This window comes from Nyctibius grandis, chromosome 7 (assembly GCF_013368605.1).
Source record: "Nyctibius grandis isolate bNycGra1 chromosome 7, bNycGra1.pri, whole genome shotgun sequence".
Classification (NCBI taxonomy): Eukaryota; Metazoa; Chordata; class Aves; order Nyctibiiformes; family Nyctibiidae; genus Nyctibius; species Nyctibius grandis.
In genome coordinates this window covers 37,796,184-37,810,364 of record NC_090664.1, presented here as the reverse complement: position 1 = coordinate 37,810,364, position 14,181 = coordinate 37,796,184, and the positions used below count along the sequence as shown (strand labels likewise).

At 42.2% G+C, this 14,181-nt stretch overlaps 1 protein-coding gene across 1 annotated transcript in view; it reads right to left on the bottom strand.

Annotated features, from left to right (window-relative positions):
- Positions 1-222: 222 nt before the first annotated feature.
- PLXDC2 (plexin domain containing 2) overlaps positions 223-14,181 on the bottom strand; it is a 295,983-nt gene continuing 282,024 nt past the window's right edge. Inside the window, exon 14 of the mRNA XM_068404684.1 lies at positions 223-2,391. Within this exon, the coding sequence (XP_068260785.1) occupies positions 2,275-2,391 (117 nt within the window). The 3' untranslated portion in view covers positions 223-2,274. The remainder of the gene's footprint in view (positions 2,392-14,181) is intronic.

The window sequence follows — 14,181 nt, the reverse complement described above, 5'->3', positions numbered from 1 at the left end:
GCCAAAGTGCAAACCTGTAAACCCATAATAATATAAATATTCTTTACTTATATGAAATATCACTTGAACTTATTGCAGTACTGTGTAGACTTTTGTAAGTTTCTTAGTATAATTTGCCAAGATGTGCTCTGAAATAAAAATAATTTCAAACAGGATTCCAGCATTCTTCAAATGGAAGCTCTACAATTGCTTCATTTGGCCAATGAATCCTAGCTGATGACTTCCAAGATTCCTAGAAAAACCAATGATAAGTATTGCACACCAAATACGTGTCTAAATGATGTGCACTGATACCTTTTTATTTAATAAAAATGAGTGTCACCAGATATATATATGCATACATTTGGTTATTGCTACCGGAATTAACAGCCTGCAATTTAATCCCAGCGTATTAGAAACAGGGCTCAGCAGACCCACACAAATTGAAATGAATACTTGCCACAGGCTTTTGACCAGGCTTCAAGACAATGTGTTTGTTAGTACCTTCAGATTAATACCAGTTAGGTTTTGAACAGTTTCAATCTCACGCTAGATGATTTAAAACAGATGAAAATAAAATGTGTTACACAAAATAAAAGAATACAGAAAATACAGTATTGTATTATTTACTGAACAAAATAACAAGTAAAAATCGTGGGTTTTTTTTAAAAACAGCATTAAGTAATCAAATTTAGACCATACAAACATCAACAAGAAATGTAAATAACTGTACTATTAAGGTGGTATCTACAACTTTTTTTTTAACTGCTTGAGATCTGAAACCGCAAACGTTGTATACCTCACTTTAAAATGATTCAAGTGCCTCGTACAACATGTAAAAAATTTGATAGTCAATGACTATGATGAAATGTACATACAATACCTGAATTTAATATTTTAATAGCTCACGCCCAGATCATCAAATATTTAGGTTCCTACTCCTCATGGAAGATCTGAGTCTCAGTGTATATTAACGCTTTCCATGAAAGGAGTAACTGTTTTTGATGGTGTGAATTTATAGTCTTGTCTTTCCCTATACAGGGAGGGAAAGGGTCGATATTAAAGAAAGAGTGGTTCCAATAGGCAGAAAGGTTATGGCCCTGCAACTACATGAACCACCTTCCCTATACAACATAAAAATATTCTAATATTAAGGATTATTTTACAACTCAGTGGAAATATGCAGTAATGCAATCCATTTCCTTTGTCTGGATGACAAAAATGCAGTCTTAACAGTCACAAGAGCCCGCCTTGTGTTAGCTATAAAAAAAAATATATTTTTATATTTATTTATGCAACTACTATGTGCATTAAACAAAATCACTGTATGAATCAGCAGGGTTCAATAACACTTGTATCTGAATCTCTGGAAGGGGTGCATTGAAGTCTGTGGTGCTTCTCAGTAAGGACTCACAATGAAATGGCAAAGGATAGAAACCCATTTGTTTAAAATCTTATTTTTCATATCACATTGCCGAAGAAATGGTCCATAAGATCTCTGGCAGCTAAAAGGATCTGTTTCCTTTACTTCAGCCAACTTCTCAGAAATTAAAGATATCCCTTGAAACAAACCTGATAATTAATTTTAGTGAACACTGAAACTGAAAATCAGCCCATTTTCATTGAGAACTCCCATGAAATAAAATAATTTCACCATTATGAAAATTCCCTGTTGTCTTCATTTCTTACCAATTTGTATATCATGAGTTGTTTAGAATGATAGTTATCAGCAATGTACAAGATACATTGTACTACTCCTGGAAAGCATATGTATCATGACTCAGGTGGGTAGGTTAATTAAGAATTGAAAAGTGAGTTCACGTCCACTTGTAGAAGTATTGGAAAATTTTTTTTCTTCTTCACCTGCATTGAGATACTTTTCTCAATCACCTGTGAACACTGATCAGTGCTCTTTGCACTGAAAGGGTATGGATTTGTCACTCAGTCTTTGAGATACCAGAGAAGAATACTTGAACCAAAGGGTAATACCCTTGTGCACCAAAGCTTTATTATATTTTTGATTACTGTGCATCCCCATACCTAAAGCCAATAACATGGTTCTGATACCGTAGGTGTCCACTGACAAGTGTTCTGCATGAACCATTGTGTCTCAGTCCACTAACAAAAACTACTGTGCAGTGGTAATCTGGTATCTTAGATAGTTTTTCTTCTTGGACAAAGCTTATCCAAAATCTTTCTATCAGGCTACAGCAGCTTGGGCTCCTTTTCTTTAAAGAGAGGCAAAGTAAATGTCTTATACCTGTAGGCCAGTACTGGTGTTCTGTCCTAGAAATTTTAGCACTGCTCTGATACAATGAACCCTTCTTTTTCTCCAACTGGTTCCACTTCAGCATAGGCAGGATGTCCAGATCCTCTTCTGAATTTCATTGCCGGCCATCTGCTTGGACGTCGCTGTAACAGCAACAACCAGATAATAAACTTTCAGAATATGAAGAATAAAAAATAAATTATTAATAAAAAACTTAAACAATGCCCTGTAATTTTGGTCTCTCTCATACCAAAACCCACTCCATGTAGTCGTTACAGGAATGGAGCAGCACAGTTCAGCAGAAGCAAAAGTCAGAGGAATTAATTTCTCTTTCTAAATTTGTGGGTGATGGCTGCTCTCAAAAACCTGAATAATTACTTTTCTTCTGAAAATCAACATTCCATTTGATTTTCTGTCCCCACAATACCCCAGTTTGATTGTCTCCTGATCACTAACGATATTTCATGCTGCTGAGGGGTGGTGTTAGGGACCACAGAAGAGCCATGACATTATGCTGTGGCTCATGGTGCTGTTGGGCAGCAGCCACTAAACAAATCTTGGGGGATCACTGAATCTTGTTATCAACAAACCACACACCTGTCTGCGGGTACAGTACAGTCTTCCTCAGTGATCGCTGTTAGGAAGATACAATAGGAAAGCAACTGGTTCTTTTTTCTCGCATTGCAGGAACAGGTTACTTTTGAGGCATCCAGAGTTAAATTCTGTTTGGCAGGTAATTTAAAATCCCAGGCCCTTCAATGCAACACCTTCCTACAAAGCAGGAAGGCAGAACACTGTCCTCTTTAATGGATGTCTTTTCCTAATAAGAAAAACTAGTCTATTCAAACTTTGGAGACACTCTTTTTCTACCTAAGCTTGATTCAGCATGGTTTCAAAATTAAGAAGGACAGTTTGGTTACTGCTAAAGATAAAGACTCATATGCTGTTCCCAGACCCACTGAAGTAAATCAAGAATAATTCAATTAAATGTAAAGGACTTATTCCAGATTTACACTGGTATAAAATAAGAAAAGAATCTGACAGAGAGCTCTCTAATGAAAAGAGAAAATGAAAAACTGATGGAAAACTAGCAGGAAAAAATAATTGGAAACAGTCTCAAAAGACAGTATACAAGGATGAGCTGAGTTTTAATCTATTAAGCTGCTCCCTAATTTCATTTTAAGAGGTACCCATGATTAGTTACTACTTCCTTGCTATGTTGCTGTTAGAAACTAAAGCTACCATTTGGGGCAACTTTTTTAAATTGGCAATGAAATATGGAACAGATGTGTATAAGTTCTAATGATACAATGCCATACAACATAAACATCAGATGTTGTTCCAGAAATAAACCAACAGATTCAAAGGTCATCTCCAATTATTACAATTGCAGTTTTCTGTGGTTTCTCTTCTGAGGTGAGATTTTCCATTCCTAGTGACAGTCTGTTTAATTTCAACTTCTTTGTGTGCATGTGGGTATTGTAAATGGTTGCCAGTCTTAAAAGAGAGCACTGACAAGCTATCAATTCATTGATTTGTGTATTGATCCAAAAAAAGCTGTAGAGACATTACAGTTTTAATAGATAAAACCAAAGGTAACTTAATTGATATCAGGAGATACAAAGCTCCTTGAGTACGCCACCTGGAGTACCATGTCCAGCTCTGGGGCCCCCAACATAAGAAGGACATGGAGCTGTTGGAGCGAGTCCAGAGGAGGGCCACAAAGATGATCAGAGGGCTGGAGCACCTCTCCTATGAAGACAGGCTGAGAGAGTTGGGGCTGTTCAGCCTGGAGAAGAGAAGGCTCCGGGGAGACCTTCTAGCAGCCTTCCAGTACATGAAGGGGCTCTAAAGGAAAGCAGGAGAGGGACTTTTTAAAAGGGCATGTAGTGATAAGACAAGGGGGGAACGGTTTTAAACTGGAAGAGGGTAGATTTAGATTAGATATTAGAAAGAAATTATTGACTGTGAGGGTGGTGAGACACTGGAACAGGTTGCCCAGAGAAGCTGTGGATGCCCCCTCCCTGGCAGTGTTCAAGGTCAGGCTGGATGGGGCTTTGAGCAACCCGGTCTAGTGGAAAGGTGTCCCTGCCTGTGGCAGGGGGGTTGGAACTAGATGATGTTTAAGGTCCCTTCCAACCCAAACCATTCTATGATTCTATAATTCTATGATTGAGTTACTGAAAAAGCTCAGGAAATGCCTAATGCATTCTTCCCTTTTATTCTCTGTGAAGCAGAGTAATAAGAAGACACAAAAACCCCTACCCCGCCCCCCACCCAAAAAAAAATCCAAACCCTACAAACCCCAAACAACAAAAAAAAAAAGGGAGAAAGCAAGCTGAGTATTTTAACTAATTCCTTAGTTTTGTCATCCAATTTAACAGGAAAAAATATGCTTCTTTCTCTGGAATTAGAACTCTTAGAGGAAATCCTCTGCACTGTGGCTGGAGAGTTGTAAATCCTGCTTCCTTTCAGTGTATTACAAAGCAGGAAAGCAGGACTAGGATTTTTCTCATAGGACTGAAGCTTCCTTGGGTTCATTATCTTAAGCAAATACGGATGAGGGAAAAGCACTTGTGACCTTACATGACCAGGATGCAGAAGATACATGTCAGGATGCAGAAGAATAATTTATGATACACATTAAAAAAAGGTTAGTTCCTATTGAAGATCAATAAGATAAAACGAAAGAAACTAGCAGTTGGATAAATCATTGTCCTGGTTTGGCCTAAACCAGGCCGATTTTCCTTTCAGTGATTTTTACTTTCAGCTAAGTCTCCTCTAAGTAACTGCACTTTCTGAAACTAACTGCCTGTTTTTGCGGACAGTGTCTGCTTCCAGGACTGATAACGCTCGAAGTTTGTAGTTATCACTGAGGCACCGGTAGGGATGTTGTGCAGAAAGGCTCTTGCTGTACTTAGTCTTAGAGAAACCAAGGTCACTGCTGAATTCCTCACTGCTTACGAGTGAAGAGCCGAAGCGGGGGTCGCAGCTGCAGGGGGGAGCGGACAGGGCAGGTGACCCAAAATTGACCAACGAGGGTATTCCATCCCACACACGTCATTCTCAGTATAAAGCGGGGGGATCACGAGGGTCTCGCTCTCTTTCTGCTATGGCCGGTGTCCAGGGAGGACTCCGTCTGTTTTCCTGCTGCCCCCGATCCCGATCCGTGCGTTCCTGAATCCAGCTCTCGACCATCGCTAGGCCCAGGCTGGGCCTTCCCGGAGCCTGCCCTGCAGTGCCGGTGGTGACGTGGCTGACTTCAGGGGAGCTCAATCTTGGTTTTGTATATATATTTGTATATATTTGATTATTTCTATTATTATTATTATACTTTTTTTTCATTATTATAGTTTATTAAACTGTTTTAATTTTCCAACCCAGAAGTCTCTCTCCCTTTTCCCTTTCCCTTTCCCTCTGGGGGGAGGGGGGGGGGATAACAGAGGGCATCTGCCACAGGTTTGATAGCCAGCCCAGCTTTAAAACCGTGACAGATTTATTGGCGCCCAACGTGGGGCACGAAAGAAGCTCTGACAGGTTGCTCTGATAAGTCGAATCCCAGCTCCAGTGGGAGGAGACCCGGAGAGCTCAGCTGAGAGAGTATCGGAGTTCTTCCTTTGAGATTTACGAGGGGCTGGAAATTAAAACAGATAGCGAAGATGGTAATGTCATTTTTGATCGCTGTGCTATCTCGTCTCTTTATTAAGCCTTTTACAGAGTTAAGTGTAATAATACCTTACTTGCCGTTGTTTGTTAGTGTTTATGTGCAGTTTATCATTGCTGGGTACTGGTCAACATGCATTGTTTTGTTATGGCGTTTCGTACGGATTTATGTCGTGATAAACTGGGTTGTTACTACTCTGACCTCGGTAGCAGAGATTTTATCTGCGCACTCTGGGAGTCCTTTAGCTGATTCTGTTAATGATTATACTTCCAATTTTACTTTGGGAAATAGTACCTTCTCCTTTTCTGCCAAGGTGATTCCACTAGATTTTGCGAAATTAGGATGGTGCTGTCTAGGTGACATGCTTTTATTTTCGGTTGTCCTGAATGTGTTTCTGGTGTGGTATGTGATTAGATGTCAGTGCAGCAACAGCGGTAGGTATCATGCTGCCCCTGTAACCAGGAGAAAACACCGAAAGAAATCAGCTAGTAAAGTGAAGGATGATGACTCAGAGCCTTCTAAGGCAGAGCCAGCACAGGACCCAGGTGAGGGCCCTTCTCAGTCAGAATCAGGGCCTGACACAGAGGGGGGTTTCCTTGATCGTCTTTTTAAAGCAGACCCATTACACAAGAAGGACAAGGAAGGTCCTTCTAAAGCAGAACAATCACAGGAGGACTCGGACTCGGAAGTAGAGATAACCTACCACTCCTTATCCCTGAAAGAACTGCGAAATATAAGAAAAGATTTTAGTCGTTATGACGGTGAGCCAATTATTACCTGGTTGCTCCGATGCTGGGATAATGGGGCAGATAGCATAGAATTGGATGGTAGAGAAGCCAGACAGTTGGGATCCCTGTCCAGAGATGGTGGTATTGATAAGATGCTTCCAAGAAGGTCGAACACTATCAGCCTCTGGAGGCGACTCTTGTCAGCTGTAAAGAGCAGGTATCCCTATAAAGATGATGTTATGAGCCACCTAAGCAAATGGACCACTATAGAAAAAGGTATTAACTACCTTAGAGAACTGGCTGTGCAAGAGATCATTTATAAACACCCACGGGACATTGTAGATCCTGTAAATCCTGATGAAGTGGAATGCAACCGATCCATGTTCTGGAAGGTTGTGAAGAGTGCTCCACCAACACATACCCATACATTGTCAATATTAGTCTGGGGAGAAGATCCTATGGCACGACCTAGTGTGGGCGAAATGGCTAACTATATGCGACAGTATGAAGATAGTATTTCTTCCCCACTGCAGGCCCGTGTCTCGGCTGTGGAAAAACTGACTAAGGAGAACAAGGACTCATTTAAACAACTGTCAGACAAACTGTCCAGGATCGAGAATAAACTTGACTCTCTACCTACACAGGCCCGCGTTGCAGCCTTTAGGAGGAAACGCCCTCCTACTGGACCGGCTCAAAGGAAACGGGACACGTCACGAGGTATCCTGTGGTTTATCCTGCGTGATTATGGGGAGGACATGAACAGATGGCATGGACAACCTACCAGTACCCTACAGGCGCGAGTACGTGAGTTGCAAGCTAACAGAAATACCAGTGAGAATTTTCCTAGGAGGATGGCTGCTCCAGTTACCAATGAGCAGGACCCCAGTCAGGGTAGATGGGCCTCAAATCCTTTTTTTCCAAGAGTGAATAGGGGAAATGAAGGTCCAGTCCCCGTGAGCTGCACGAATCCAGTCTTTAATTAGAGGGGCCCTGCCTCCAGCCAGGAGGAGGAGAGGGACAACCGAGTTTATTGGACTGTGTGGATTCAATGGCCTGGCACATTAGAACGACAAAAGTATCGAGCCCTGGTAGACACTGGTGCACCGTGCACCCTCATGCCATCGAATCATAAAGGGACAGAATCTGTCAGTATCTTGGGAATAACAGGGGGATCTCAAGAGTTATCTGTATTGGAGGCCGAAGTGAGCCTAACTGAAAATGAATGGAAAAAGCACCCCATTGTGACTGGTCCAGATGCTCCGTGCATCCTTGGCATAGACTACCTTAAGAAAGGGTATTTTAAGGACCCAAAAGGATATAGATGGGCCTTTGGTGTAGCAGCTGTAGAGACTGAGGACATTAAACAGCTGTCTACCTTGCCTGGCCTCTCAGAGGATCCTTCTGTTGTGGGGTTGCTGAAAGTTGAAGAACAACAGGTGCCAATTGCTACTGCCACGGTGCACCGACGACAATATCACACCAATCGAGACTCCCTGATCCCCATTCATAAACTGATTAGACAATTAGAAAATCAAGGAGTGATTAGCAAGACTCGCTCACTCTTTAATAGTCCTATATGGCCAGTGCAAAAGTCTAATGGAGAATGGAGATTAACTGTGGACTATCGTGGCCTAAATGAAGTTACGCCACCGCTGAGTGCTGCTGTGCCAGACATGCTAGAACTTCAATACGAACTGGAGTCAAAGGCAGCCAAGTGGTACGCCACTATAGACATTGCTAATGCATTTTTCTCTATTCCCTTGGCACCAAAGTGCAGGCCACAGTTTGCTTTTACCTGGAGAGGTATCCAGTATACCTGGAATCGACTGCCCCAGGGGTGGAAACACAGTCCTACTATTTGCCACGGACTGATCCAGACTGCACTAGAAAAGGGTGGAGCTCCAGAACATTTGCAATATATTGATGACATCATTGTGTGGGGTGATACAGCAGCAGAAGTTTTTGACAAAGGGGAGAAAATCATCCAAATTCTCCTGAAAGCTGGTTTTGCCATAAAAAGAGGCAAGGTCAAGGGGCCTGCCCGGGAGATCCAGTTTTTAGGGATTAAATGGCAAGATGGGCGTCGCCAGATCCCGATAGAGGTGATCAACAAAATAACAGCTATGTCCGCACCAACTAACAAAAAGGAAACACAAGCCTTCTTAGGCGTTGTGGGTTTCTGGAGAATGCATATTCCAGATTACAGCCAGATTGTACGCCCTCTTTATCAGGTGACCAGAAAGAAAAATGATTTTCAGTGGGGCCCTGAACAACAACAGGCTTTTGAACAGATTAAACAAGAAATTGTGCATGCAGTAGCCCTTGGACCAGTCCGTATGGGACAAGATGTTAAAAATGTGCTCTACACCTCAGCTGGGGACAATGGTCCTACCTGGAGCCTCTGGCAGAAAGTGCCAGGGGAGACTCGAGGTCGACCCCTAGGATTTTGGAGTCGAGGATACAAGGGCTCTGAGGCCAATTACACCCCAACTGAAAAAGAGATACTGGCAGCATATGAAGGAGTTAGAGCTGCCTCAGAGGTAATTGGTACTGAAGCACAGCTTCTCCTGGCACCCCGATTACCAGTACTAGGCTGGATGTTCAAGGGTAAGGTTCCTACTACTCATCATGCAACTGATGCTACATGGAGTAAATGGATTGCATTAATTACGCAGAGGGCTCGAATAGGAAACCCTAATAGCCCAGGAATCTTAGAAGTGATCATGGACTGGCCAGAAGGCAAAGACTTTGGAATGCCACCAGAAAAGGAGGTGACACGTGCTGAAGAAGCCCCACCGTATAATGAACTACCAGAGGATGAGAAGCAGTATGCCCTGTTCACCGATGGATCCTGCCGTCTTGTAGGAAAGCATCGGAAGTGGAAAGCTGCTGTATGGAGTCCCATACGACGAGTCACAGAAGCCACAGAAGGACAAGGTGAATCAAGTCAATTTGCAGAGGTAAAAGCCAACCAGCTGGCTTTAGACATTGCTGAACGAGAAAAGTGGCCAAGGCTGTATCTTTATACTGATTCATGGATGGTAGCAAATGCCTTGTGGGGGTGGTTAAAACAGTGGAAGCGAAGCAACTGGCAGCGTAAAGGTAAACCTATTTGGGCTGTTGAACTGTGGCAAGATATTGCTGCTCGGCTAGAGAAACTAGTCGTGAAGGTACGTCATGTAGATGCTCACGTACCTAAAAGTCGGGCAACTGAGGAACATCGAAACAACCAACAAGCAGATCAGGCTGCTAAAGTGTTCCAAATAGATTTGGATTGGGAACATAAAGGTGAACTATTTTTAGCTCGGTGGGCTCATGACACTTCAGGTCATCAAGGGAGAGATGCAACATACAGATGGGCTCGTGACCGAGGGGTGGACTTAACTATGGACTCTATTGCACAGGTTATCCATGATTGTGAAACATGCGCCGCAATTAAGCAAGCCAAACGGTTAAAACCTTTGTGGTATGGGGGGCGGTGGTTGAAATATAAATATGGGGAGGCCTGGCAAATTGACTACATCACACTCCCTCAGACCCGCCAGGGTAAACGTTATGTACTTACCATGGTGGAGGCGACCACCGGATGGTTGGAAACATACTCTGTGCCCCATGCCACTGCCCGGAACACTATCCTGGGCCTCGAAAAGCAAATCTTGTGGCGACATGGCACACCAGAGAGAATTGAGTCGGACAATGGGACTCATTTCAAAAACAGTCTCATAGATAACTGGGCCAAAGAGCATGGCATCGAATGGGTATATCACATCCCCTATCATGCACCAGCCTCTGGGAAAATTGAACGGTATAATGGGCTGTTAAAAACTACCCTAAAAGCAATGGGGGGTGAAACCTTTAAAAACTGGGATAAGCATCTGGCACAAGCTACCTGGCTAGTTAACACCAGAGGATCTATCAACCGAGCTGGCCCTGCTCAGTCAGACCTTTTACATACAGTAGAAGGGGATAAAGTCCCTGTGGTGCATGAAAGGAATCTGTTGGGAAAAACTGTCTGGGTTCTTCCTGCTACGGGCAAAGGTAAACCCATTCATGGGATTGCTTTTGCTCAAGGACCTGGATGTACTTGGTGGGTGATGCTGCAGGATGGTGGAGTCCGATGTGTCCCTGAAGGTGATCTGATCTTGGGTGAGAATACTTAATTCTGAACTGCATGATGTTAATTGCTGCATAATACTAACAGTGTTCATAAGTGTCTTTCAGGTTGAAGCAGTGGTGATGAGACCGGAGCTAGCTGCAAGTGGCGTCCAGTAACCTCCTTGAGACTGACATCTTTAACCTGCAACCCGTGGGCACAAACTGTGACAAAGCTCATACCATCTCTCCTACCCTGGGAGACTGCTAGCCAGATGGAAACCCACAATCCTGAACTAAATGAACTTGATGAACTTTTTTTTTTGTATAGAGATGAATCATAAACTAATGTTATCTGTATATATTTTAAAATGAAAAGTTAGTGGTGATCTGAGTATGACATGAATGGTATGGAATAAGGGGTGGAATGTCCTGGTTTGGCCTAAACCAGGCCGATTTTCCTTTCAGTGATTTTTACTTTCAGCTAAGTCTCCTTTAAGTAACTGCACTTTCTGAAACTCACTGCCTGTTTTTGCGGACAGTGTCTGCTTCCAGGACTGATAACGCTCGAAGTTTGTAGTTATCACTGAGGCACCGGTAGGGATGTTGTGCAGAAAGGCTCTTGCTGTACTTAGTCTTAGAGAAACCAAGGTCACTGCTGAATTCCTCACTGCTTACGAGTGAAGAGCCGAAGCGGGGGTCGCAGCTGCAGGGGGGAGCGGACAGGGCAGGTGACCCAAAATTGACCAACGAGGGTATTCCATCCCACACACGTCATTCTCAGTATAAAGCGGGGGGATCACGAGGGTCTCGCTCTCTTTCTGCTATGGCCGGTGTCCAGGGAGGACTCCGTCTGTTTTCCTGCTGCCCCCGATCCCGATCCGTGCGTTCCTGAATCCAGCTCTCGACCATCGCTAGGCCCAGGCTGGGCCTTCCCGGAGCCTGCCCTGCAGTGCCGGTGGTGACGTGGCTGACTTCAGGGGAGCTCAATCTTGGTTTTGTATATATATTTGTATATATTTGATTATTTCTATTATTATTATTATACTTTTTTTCATTATTATAGTTTATTAAACTGTTTTAACTTTCCAACCCGGAAGTCTCTCTCCCTTTTCCCTTTCCCTTTCCCTCTGGGGGGAGGGGGGGGGGATAACAGAGGGCATCTGCCGCAGGTTTAATAGCCAGCCCAGCTTTAAACCGTGACAATCATAGAAAGTGAGATCTACCTTTCATGTTTCTTATGTTACGCCTGTCTACATCACTGTTGGTGGCTGTGCAGTATATTTGACCTCCCACAGCAGTACTAAGGCTAGAATAAGTGTCTTTATGTAAATCTTGCAGTAGAGGCAGAATAGATAGTATTTGTCTTACTTCTGAGAAAAAAAAAAGACGGGGATTTCACCTATGAATACTAAAGGGTGGAGACTGGAGTATCTTCTCACTGTTGTTGCATGGAAAGGTCTCCAAGTGTGTTCTTGTGGCTGACCAGTTTCTTCTTTTGACATCTTTCAACAGGAAGCAATTTTGAGCCTTAGAGGGCCTCTTTTATCCATCAAAATGGTATGATCTCATTAAGACGTGATAAAAAAAAAGGTTTGATATGTATCTGAGTACACTTAGTTGAGTATTGTCTAAACAAAACTTGATTGGTACGGTCAGAACATGGTTTCCAGTGCCACAGTCTATGATTTTTTTTTGAGGTTTCTAGCTTTAGAACATCTTATTTCCTGCTGAACAGTAACTTTTTTAAGCAAAAGAGAAAAAAGTGGCTCAAATTGAAAACTACAGAGGAGTTTCAGATAGATCAGTGATTTCTGTATGTTTGACTGTATTGGTGGAATTTTACACAGACATTGCTAGTAAACTTGATCATATTGAAAGGGAGGAAAGGATCCATCAGTTTTTATGTTATGGGCCTCTATTAACTGTCCAGAGATCATTTAAAGTGAAGTAATTTATTTTCTACTGTCAGCAAGGCTCCTACCTATTATGAGGCACCAGGTCACAGATGGTGCAACTATAAAATAAGAACGGAACACTCTGCTACAATTTAGTAAAGAGGTAAAATTCAGTTAGAATTATGTATTTCTACACTGACTTACAGAGTAGAAACCAATCAGTGTCTCAAATTAATATTATCTTGAAAACAAAGTGATCAATTCAGACTTCCAGTAATGAAACTGGTACAAAATCAATTCAGGATTTTTTAATGGATTTTAAAAAATATTTGAAAAGAATGAACTGAGTACTCATAAACAAGAAATAAAACACTTTGTACATGCCATGAAAATAAATTGTAAGGGATAAGCAATATACAAGATCAACTACAGGAGGATAGACAGTTGTATAAAGTTGTATTGAAATACTGGTATTTCAATACGATGCCCTGCTCCTGAGACCATATATTAACCTGATACCATCAAGACTCATTAGTCTAAGTACACTTGTCCACTGCTAATCTGTTTGGGTATCCAGGCCTTCTGCTTTCTCATGACAAGGAAAGATGTTTCTGTTACCAATTACCTTGCCCATAACATGTGTTTTGTGCTCAAAGTCACCTGAAATATTGTTTAGGCAATTATAATCTGTGCATCAGTCTTTAATCTCTCCTAAAAACACCCAATTTATTTGTCAAATCACAGTCAGAAATGGATGAGGCTTCAAATATCTGAAACTGTACTTCTGATATGTATTTCCAGGAATAAGGAAAGATCAATTGCCTGACACTATGTTAATTTAATATATTGAAGAAACTGTCTGAAATAAAGATTGCTTCAGACTTAAAATTCAGAAGGATCATTCACTGGCTTTGTTTTGATAGAAGTGCTTGTTTAAAGTATCTTTTTGTGATTTAAACCACTTCTTGTTATAACAATGTTTCTGCAGTCCCAGGTTCATCTAAGTAGCTGGCTGCTGACGGATGAGAAACAGAACACCTCCTTCCTCCCCACCTTTGACTTTTATTGTCAGTGTTGGGTATTTATTTTAGTACTTCTCCCTTGTGGCCTATTTAGGTTTCCCTTGCTGAGCTGCTTGTTCCTGCTGGGCTGGATAAGTTTTGGAAAAAATAACTTTACTATCCATACAAGGCAATGACAGCAAGATCAATGACAATACCCCGAATGGAAGGACACTGAAGGACTTTGAAAGAAGAGAAAAATGATACTTGTTCTCTTCTTTGTAATCATCATCTTCATGAAACACAATTCAACCCAAACTTCTGGACAAAACCAAATTGATGACCATGTCAAAACTTTTTCAAACTAAAAGCATAATCCTCTGTAAAATGTATATATAATAAAATCAGTGGGACGTCCATAAATCCATGGGCCCTGATGGGATGCACCCGCGGGTGCTGAGGGAGCTGGCGGAAGTCATTGCTAGGCCACTCTCCATCATCTTTGCTAAGTCGTGGGCAACGGGAGAGGTGCCTGAGGACTGGAGGAAAG